The sequence below is a fragment of the Dryas octopetala genome, chromosome 3 (genome assembly GCF_963921425.1).
Source record: "Dryas octopetala chromosome 3, drDryOcto1.1, whole genome shotgun sequence".
Lineage (NCBI taxonomy): Eukaryota > Viridiplantae > Streptophyta > Magnoliopsida > Rosales > Rosaceae > Dryas > Dryas octopetala.
In genome coordinates, this window is record NC_141368.1 from 21,369,721 (window position 1) to 21,379,834 (window position 10,114).

The following is a 10,114-nucleotide window of genomic DNA, read 5'->3' on the forward strand; positions in this document are numbered from 1 at the left end:
TATAGACTATAGAGTATACTAATTTTATTATATAAGATATAACTAAAATTATATACTAAAACATTATTATATATATAATATTAAACTCATAGGGTTATATAAAATATATTTTAGGGTCTAAAATAAAAATGTATAAAATGTGTATAAAAATGTATAAACTATGCATAAAAATATATAATTATATTTTAAAAAAATTACACGGTTTGGTTCGGGTAAAATGAGCATGAAACCGGAACCGAAACCGTCCATATACGGTGTGGTTCGGTTTTCTCTTACGGTGTTGACTTTTTGGTCAACTCGGTGTTTTTTCGGTTTTTTTACGGTTGATTTGGTTCGGTGTTTCGGTGCGTCGGTTATTATGCCCACCCCTATGCATAGTTGCAGATTTCTAAATATGTATAAGATCAAGCAGCATGCAGTTGCACCGTGACATATAGTTAACTATGTTTGCGAGTGATGTTTGGTTTTTATATAGGTTTTTTTTTTCCATTGTCTTTTATGGTGTATCTAACTGTGAGATTATTTTGATTTTATGTCTTCATAAAAAATAAATTGTTATAATTGTTTTCTATATATATTGTTCAGTAATAGTTTCTATTTTTGTCAATAAATAAAAACGATGTTTGGTCAAATTCTGAAGAAAAAAAAAAGATGAGGAAGTTTTGTTTTTAGAAATGTTCAAAAAGCATTTTGACAACAACAATCGCACACTGCTTTCAACTGTTTTTCAGGGGGGAATGAAATTCATGTCATGAGCATCTTCTAATTAAAGTAAAATGAGACATACATATAATTGAACAAATCATGAAGAATTGATTTTGGGAAAAAAATTACCAATGTGAAATTCACGTAGGGATGTGAGGTTGTCTAAAATGATTTGGAACATTTCTCAATTGTGGACACCTGTAGAGAGATAGCTCCTCAAGGCAAGGAAACATCACTACCTTTTCCTTGGGCTCTATCAATTCAATTAGGTTCGGTGTATCACTAATTTTTAATATTTTCAGCACTGGAAAACAAAGCTCTAATTGTCTCCTTACTCGTTGTAGCTGCATTATCCACATTAGAATTATAACCATCCAATTCAGCTCTCAAACATTTTAGACTATCCATCTCATCAATTTCAAAATACCTTAGATTGGGTAGATAACCGAGTATTAGAATTTCTTCACATCCATTGCACTTAATGAATCGCAGCTCTTTTAAATTGTTCAGTGACGAGGACTTACTCCCAATCCATGATGGAAATTTATCACCCATGAAATTGTGAATCTCTAAAATTACCAAATTGGGGTGTGGTTGGAGGCCTTCTAGTACATCCTCCTCATTGTCCCTCTTTTCCCACCTAGAACCGCACCATACAAATTTTAACTTGTATATGTTTGTCTTTGCGACTAAATTTTCTTTCTTCGCTTCTTCTCCATCCTTCACATGCTCCAGATTAGAAATAGCCAATTGACCTTTCAATTGAGTCAAGCCAGCCAATTCCTCAATTCCACCACCTGTCTCATTACCCACATTAAATGAAGATAATGTTTGAAGCTTAGTCAGCCGCCCAATACCAACACACACAGTAACTTTTGTTTTATACTCATCAAAATAAAGGTGTCTCAAGTTGATTAAATTTTTCAATTTCGTTGGGAACTCGGTAAGATAGTGATGACCCCACTATTCTCAATGTTTGTAGATTATAGAGCTTTCCAATATATTTGGGCAATGCTTCCATTTGTGCCCCACAAACCTCCAGATACCTCAAATGCTTCAATTGCCCAATTGAATTTGGCAACTCCCCCTCATAAAATAAATTTAGTTTTAAAGCACTCAAGGCTTTAAACCTTGGTAACATGTTAGTAATATCATCCTCATTATCCACCTTCCAAATCAATGAGTGCAATTTCACAAGGTTTCTTTCTGGAATTCTTTTTAGCATTGAAGTGGGAAGTTGCGCCACATGTTGAATCCCAAGTTTATCATTCATCTCGTTAGAATCCAACATTGAGCTCTCAGATTTTGATACCGGTTTTGCAAGATCATGCACAAGATCGTGCATCTTGCATGTGGTAATAATGTCATAGTCATCCTTTGTAACATCTTGAAATAAGGAGTTTCTCAATAGAATATTAAAATATTCATTACCAATATCCTCCATCTCTAGAGTACTTTGGTCGGGAGAAGGGTGAAGCCATCCATGAGCCATCCAAAGTTGGATCAAGTTATCCTTTTTAATTTTGAAATCTTTCTCGAACATTGAGCAGTATGCAAAATATTGCTTCAAAGATGGTGATTTCAAATTATCAAAACTCAACTTCAAAATAGACATAATTCTTTCCTCACCTTGCAAATCCCAGTTTTTACTTTTTTGAATTGAGAACCATTCATCCATACTTTTATTGCGAAGGATGCCTCCCAAAACCTGTTGGCATATGAGTTTAGAATTTTTGTTAAATAATTAATATGGATATATAGAATCTAACATGTAATATTGAAAGCTAGACTTATTTTTTGCTTCCATTAAATACTTTTATCCCTCTTATCATTTTATTTTGAAAAAACTAATAATTAAAAAAATTAAACCTATTTTAGCTGGACACATCCTAGTTCTCTATATGGTTGTGGCTATTTAGTATGAAACATTTTTTTTAAAAATTCCCACATTCATGAAATACCGAAATGTCATGCACATTAACTACATTTCATAATTCTAGGAATTTGCTATGGATTTCCTGGCATTTAATTAATGCTTTAAATTTGAGTGTCATTATTTTTTCGTTTTTTTTATATTAATGTTGACCGATTTGGGCTTCAAATTGTAATTTTTTGAAAATGATTACAATATATATGTGTTGGTTTGGTTTTTATTTCTGATGTCCAAATATGATCCCACCAACAATTTAAAGCCAAAATTAATGGAGAAAAACTGTTATTTCTATCTACAAATCGTTTGTCATGCATAAGAGTATTTTAGGATGAATATAATGTTATAAACTCATGATTTGCTTAATTGGCAACAAGTTAAAAGGCTAAATCCATAAAACATAAATATCAGAGATTTCTATTGAGAACAAATTTATACCATTGAGTTCATTATAATATTTTATATTATATATGAATCAAATAGGTGCAAGATATATTATAAACAATTACACGTAATATTATTGAAACTATGAAAAATTATTATGTATAACTGTAACAATGTCACGTTGTATAACCAATTTACAAACATTGGTTATATATACCATGTGGCGGTGTTACAGCTATACAAAATAATTACTCTTGGACTATGTAAGACCCCGTATTTTTCAAGGAGTTATTTTAAATATTTTGCGAATTTATTTTAAGGATTTTGGGGATTTATTTGAAAATTTAAAAGGTCTGGTTTAATTTTTAAGTTTTGTTTTAAATTGGGCTTGATCCAAAGTTGACTTTTAAAACAAATGAGCTTTTGATTTTGACTTTGGGTCCGTTGGGTAGGTCTCGAACCCACGAGTTCGTAGACACGCGGCATGCGTCAATCGGAGTTACGGTGTGAAAGATACGGACATGTGAAGCGAGTGGCACACTTGTAATTTTTACGAAAGTGGTTTTTAAAACCCAAAAAGTCAGATTTCCTCTCTCTCTCCTCATTTCTGTCTTTCTTTCTCTCCCCCGCGCGTCAGTCTCTCTCTCTCGCCCCTCACCCTCGCCGTTCCTGCCACCGGCGCGTGGCGGCGCGTCCGGCGGCGGCTGGGCTGGGTGTTTGGCCCATGCTACTCGCCTCCCTCTTCTCTCTCTCCCAGTGGCCTCCGTTTCTCCGGCCGATCACCCACGACGAAGAAACGGCGCGGAATAGCCGAGCCTCCCTCGCCGGCGATCTGCATTTTCCGGCCACGACGCGACTCCGGGCCACTTGGATCCTCTCCCTCTCGTCTCGGCGAGCCTCCCTGTACTCTTCCCTAGCTCCGACGACCTCCCACGGCGGCGAATCGAAGTTTCAAGGCCGATCGTCTTCTCCGGCCAGATTAGGCCATTTCCGGCGAGAATTGGCCGTCGACCCAGGTATCATTTTGGCTCCTCTCGATGTCTCCTTCGTGTCCATGTACTTAGTTTGACCCACTTGTGATTCGATTTTGATTTCCCTATTTTGCAGCCACGGCCACTGTAGCTCTGCCTTGTGTGGCGGCGATTTTGGGTGGTTTTTCTCGGTCGTTGTGCCTCTTCGGAAACTCCAGGGAGTCTTTCAAAGGTCCGTTGTTGTTTTTGGTGTGTTTTGTGTGTTGTTCTAGATTGGGCAGCCACCGTGTGTGGTGGCGGCCGTCCGTTTCGGTCGTCAGTGGCCCAATTGTGTTTCTGTTTGTATTTGATTTGATTGTCTGGTCTTAACAGGTACACGGGCTCGGGAAATCTCATTCCCGATGCTGTTATGCTGCCGGATTGGAGATCCGAGCAAAGGAGCCAAGAAGGGCATTTTCGTCATTTTACGTGGTTAAACTGTGAGTGAAATTAGTTAGTTTAACTGTTTGCTGGATTTCTTGTGTGTATTTGTTTGCTAGGACTTGATTTGACTAGGACTGGGTAAGTCTAGGCTTGAACCTTGAGGATGGAATTGATGAATGGATTATGCATTGAGATTATGAGTTAGGATGTGAATGATTCGAGATTGAGGTTAATAGCTGACGTTTAGGCAATTGATTTGCCAGAATGAGGATTATTATTTATTGATGGATTTAAGATGTGAATTCAAGGATTTATGATTTATTTTGATGCTTGGATGATTGGTGATGAAATTTGTGATGTGATTGAGTAATTATGGATACTCTTGTGGATTATTTTCAGCATGGAAATTGAAGGATTATATTGAGGAGTATTGTTTAAGTCATTTCACTCATACGAGCTCTAGTGAGCTTACCGGGTTATTTGTTTGAATGACCCGGTGTACCATGGATATGGTGCAGTGTGGTTAATGTTTTGCAGGTTAAGCAGGCTGAGGAGGCAGTGAGGAGAAGTTGAGGCAGTGGGACCTACTATGGTTGGATATATATGTATAGTATAAGTTGTGCCCTAATTACGTACCTTGCTTGCGCTACACATAATCTTAATTGATTATAAATTTCTTGTTCTGGTTAAATTTCTAGCTTGGATATGTATCCTTGTCATTCTTATCGATCATATCAACCCTACCCCAAAAGTTAAAAAAGGGAAGATCTCATCATATCAAAGAGAATTAAAATGCTGTTTGTAATTAGGGAAATTAGTTATACAAATATCGCCTATTATTTACTTTATAATTATACAGTTATACAGGTATCGCGCCTACTAATTAGGGAAATTAGATATTGCTTATTATTTACTTTATAATAGTAAATATTGTAAAGTGAGGAAAATATTGATGATTTTGGTAACTATGTAATTGGAACGTGGAAGGTAAGAATATATAGAGGGAAATAATATTCTCCTTAATTTCAGGAATTTAGCCAAATGGGTCTTTTATGGTTCCTAAACCATTTTATTTTACAAAACCAATTCCAAAAATTAATTATTGTTAATTTATGGTAATTCCACAAATTCATTGGAATTACCATAAAGTAAATCATAACACTTTCAATGATATTAATACCCATTAAAGTGCCAAGATACTATAGATTTCCCCTCGCAATTGATCTTTAAAGATTTCAAAGATATTAATTAACATCCTCAATAAAAATATATATATATATATATATTAACATCCATTTATCAAGGATTTCAATGATACCAACGATTCTCTTTGGGTGAGTACTCTTGATTTGCAGAGATTCCTTTCTTTTTATTGTTGTGTGTACGTACTTAAAATAACTAAACCTGGCTGATGTGGCACTACTCAGATCGTTGGATGTTTTGAGACAGTTACGATTTGAAGCTTGGCATAATCGATCATAAGGAAAATACTTATTGTCCCAATTATTTTTTCCCAATTTTTACATTAGTTTTTTTTTTTCGAACTTTTATTTTCCAACTTATAATAAAATAAAATTACAAACAGAAAATTATAATAAAATATTACAAAAAAAAAAAAAGAATTATAGTATATTTCGAGATTGCATAATAGTCAATTTACAGTTTAATTTGTGTTCCATATATATTGGTCAACTAAACTTTACATTTTCATACCTTAAAAGTCAATGGGCCTAGCCCATTTGGTAAGGTCATTTAATATTCGATCTACTTGGTAGTTTTCTAAAATGTACATTGATTTTAACTATTAAATTTCAATAACTTTTTAGTTTAGGTACCAAAATTAAATAGTATTTTAGATTAGGTACCAAAATTAAATAGTATTTTAGATTAAGTACTAGTTGAAAAGTCAAACAAAATAATAAAGTAAAAAGTATTAGAATTTACAAATATTACAATATATGCCACTACAATAAAAAAAAATAAAAAAAATATTATATCACAAATATTACATTAATTTATACTATATTGTATTAAAAAATATATATCAATCTAGTCACAACTTACCTGTAACTGTCTTGGTAAATTGAAATAGACAACTCACACGACTATACTAGGTATTATTTTGAGTAAAAGTTATGTTTTGACCTCTATTTATACTATATTGTAGTATAATTTCTCTAAAAAAAATTCAATGAAGTCACAACTTAACTGTGACTGTCTCACAACTTAGATGTGATTGTCGTTCAGTCACAACTAAATTTGAAATTGTGGGTGTCGTACAGTCACAACTAAATGTGAAGTTGAGACTACATTAGCAAATTTTCAAGATAATATAAAAGACTCAAGAGCAATTTTGTCAAAACCTTATAAATTTTAACTAACACCCATCATATATATATGGGCCAAAGGACAAAAATGTCAAATAAAAAATGCTCAAATCAAAGGGACCAACATATTTGTGACCTAATCTAAAAAACTACATTTAAATTTAGTAGTTCAATTGAAATATTATATGGTTTTCATGCTATATCAAAAAATTATTAGGATTTAGTATTTAATCCTAATTTTCTATTTTCTAAATGGTAGTTCTCTACTTTTATAATAGCCAAAAATGCATGCATGTTATGCATCATTTAGACATAGAATTTGTAGTGAACAACATGTGGTAGGTGATATTATTATGAAAATATGGTATTTTTGTAAATTTTATTGCAACATGTAATTTATTCAAGATCACACATCCAACATGATTAAGGCTGGCATTTTTTACCGAAATACTAAAAACAACCACCTACCGAGCCGATCCGAACCGATCGATTCGATTTTCTTGTTGTCTTTTCGGTTTTAGTTGGTGAAGCGTTCCGAACCACTGCAATTGGGGTCGGAAACGACATGGAAACCACCCCCTCGGAACACCAAAAAACCTGACCGACCCCTCCAATACTGCCGAACCAATCCTAAAAAGTTGGTTACCGACCTCAATCGATCGGTTCGGCGGCGGGTCTTTTTTGTTGCATTATGTCTCCTTCAGTTCAGTAGTCGGCACCGGTGTTTCAGTTCAATTACCGAACCGATTCCACTCTTAAACATGATGATGCTTTTTTGCCCATTTTAATATATGTACCACAGATACTGTTTTTTTGATCTGTTGCCTAGAAACTAGGTACATAAGCCTTATTTCAAAAATTGCTTATTCAAGTACTATTGCATAGTTGCAGATTTCTAAATATGTAAAAGATCAAGCAGCATGCATTTGCACCGCGACATATAGTTAACTATGTTTGCGAGTGATGTTTGGTTTTTATATAGGTTTTTTTTTTTTTTTTTTCCATTGTCTTTTATGGTGTATCTGACTGTGAGACTATTTTGATTTTATGTCTTCATAAGAGATAAATTGTTATAATTTTTTTCTATATATATTGTTCAATAATAGTTTTTGTTTTTGTCAATTTTTTTCTTGTGTTCTTGTAAATTAATTTTCCGGTAATTAATTTTCTTGATTTTAAGGCAAGATTGTGTTAAGATGTATGTGTTAGTTTTTATGTGTGGTTGTTCTTGTAAATTAGTTTTTTTATGGGATTATATTCTTTCTGTTTTGGTATTTGTATGACAGTTTATGTTTTTTGGTTATGTTCCGTTACTAATTAAGAGTTTATTTTTTATTTTTTGGAGGTTATGGATGCTGGTCATTGCTCTTTGCACTAACATCTCAGATATGGTAATGTTTAATTCCATATCTTCCACAACACTTCTTTTATATATAGATGTGTGCAATTGTAACGACCCGACCCAAATTTTGGGAGAAATTAAAAAATTTTTTTTTCTGATGGCCAAGTAAAGACATAATAGGAAATGGAATTGAGAGACCCTATATTTTTTTTTTCCAAGATTTTTATTCTAAATATTTTGAGAAATTATTTTGATTGATTTAGGAATTTATTTGAGAAATAGAAAGGTTTTGGGTTAATTTTTAATTTTCGTTCTAAATTGGGCTTGACCCCAAAGTTGACTTTTCTTGTTAATGGGCTTTTGATTTTGACTTTGGGCCCGTTGGGTAGGTCTCGAATCGATGGGTTCGTAGACACGAAGCACATGTAAATCAGAGTTATGGTTTGGGTTTTACGGACGTTCAAAGTGAGGGGCAATTTTGTAAAATTGCATAAATGAGTTTTAAAAACCCCAAAGGTCCAGAAAATTCTGGAATTTTCTTTCTCCACTCTCAGTTTCTCACGACCCACTCTCTCACTGTTTTCTCTCCCCCGACGCCCCCTCCCCCGGAACTCTCTTTCTCTCCGGCCTCCTTCCCTCGTCGTCCGGCCAGGAGGCGGCGACGGCACGGCCTCAACCTCTCCCTTCTCTCTCTCAATCTCTCTCCTCCCTCGATCTTTCTCTCTCTTTTCCCCCGCATACCTTTTTCTCTCTCTTCCTCTCTGTGCGCGCCACACCATCATCGGAGAACAGCCTCCGGCCATTTTCCCGGCGGCACGAGACCACCGACGTGACCCCCGTGAGCCGGCCGTCCTCCTCCGTGCCTCCCCTCGCTAGCCCGCCGCCCCTGTGCGCAGCAAATCACCGGAGGAAGCTAGTCACACCGCCGGCCATTTTGTCGATTCCAACCACTCCGGAGCTCCAATCACGAAATTAATTGGCGAGGCGACCTTGGCTCGTGACGATCCGGCGGAGGATCGAAACTAGATTTCCCAATTTGTGAGTGGACTTTGATCTTAATAAATTATGCTTTACTATGTGATTTCAATCTCTTTGGTTATATTTGAATTGACTTTGAGTTTTAAATGTTAAGCTTTCTTAAATAACCGTTTATGTTAGTTCGATTTTCCTGATCTTGGAATCTATAATTTTAAGCAATCCAGAAATATTTTGACATGCATTTCTATGTGAATTCATATTGCAAATACCTTTATTTAACAGGTGTGTTGTAATTTTACTTAGTTTATGAAAGGATTACATATATCTTGGTTGTTCATCCCATTTAATATTTATGTTTGGTTTGAGACATTTGTGATTTGAGGAAATGACACTTTAGGGTTTGGATCATTGAGGGAGTTGAGAGAAAGAAAAGAGTTATTCATATATTTCAAAAGTAAGCAGAGATTTTAAAGAGTATCTTGAAATGTTGTGTAAATGCATGTACTGATTGAACGAGCCTGCTCGTGCGGAGTGACCCTTCGTACGAGATTATGGCCAGGATGTGAGCCTTCTCGTGCATAGTGACCCCTCCGTACGAGATTGTGGCCAGGATGTGAGCCTGCTCGTGCGGAGTGACCCCTCCGTACGAGATTGTAGCCAGGATACGAGCTTGCTCGTGCGGGGTGACCCCTCCGTACGAGATTGTGGCCAGGATGTTAGTCTGCTCGTGCGGAGTGACCCCTCCGTACGATATTGTGGCCAGGATACGAGCTTGCTCGTGTGAAGTGACCCCTCCCTACGAGATTGTGGCCAGGATAAGAGCCTGCTCATGCGGAGTGACCCCTTCGTACGAGATTGTGGTCAGGACATTGTCTATAGTACGGGTACAAGTATGGTGTGAGTTTTAAGTATAAGTGTTTTGAGATATCAGTTTATAAAGATAATTTCAGTTCAGATTTGCTATTTCTCAGCTTGGAAAGTTTTATTGCTTTTTCAGTATATCAAGGTTTATTTGAGATGATTTTCGAAAATGGATTGCGAAATGGTTTTAAAA

At 35.5% G+C, this 10,114-nt stretch overlaps 1 protein-coding gene and 1 long non-coding RNA gene across 3 annotated transcripts; one reads left to right on the forward strand and one right to left on the reverse strand.

The window, feature by feature from the left end:
• Positions 1-987: 987 nt before the first annotated feature.
• LOC147291764 (putative disease resistance protein RGA3) lies at positions 988-2,383 on the reverse strand. Its single transcript, XM_086236019.1, has 2 exons — positions 1,742-2,383; positions 988-1,668 (listed from the first exon to the last, which is right to left on the reverse strand). Exons 1-2 carry the CDS (start codon positions 2,381-2,383, stop codon positions 988-990), a joined length of 1,323 nt encoding a protein of 440 aa, XP_086092145.1.
• Positions 2,384-3,646: 1,263 nt separating this feature from the next.
• Positions 3,647-5,110, forward strand: LOC147291765 (uncharacterized). Of its 2 annotated transcripts, XR_015121438.1 has the most exons (4): positions 3,647-4,035; positions 4,127-4,222; positions 4,363-4,469; positions 4,932-5,110. It is a non-coding gene; the product is annotated as an uncharacterized LOC147291765 (long non-coding RNA). The 2 variants fall into 2 exon arrangements; XR_015121437.1 differs by having other exon boundaries at positions 4,363-5,110.
• Positions 5,111-10,114: the final 5,004 nt, after the last annotated feature.

Bases quoted from the DNA above. Each gene is read 5' to 3' on its own strand.
- LOC147291764 (XM_086236019.1), bottom strand. From the start codon at position 2,383: ATGGATGAATGGTTCTCAATTCAAAAAAGTAAAAACTGGGATTTGCAA. The intron at 1,669-1,741 runs GTTTGTGGGGCA...CATTGAGAATAG, and splicing joins AGCATTTGAGGTATCTGGAG to TGGGGTCATCACTATCTTAC.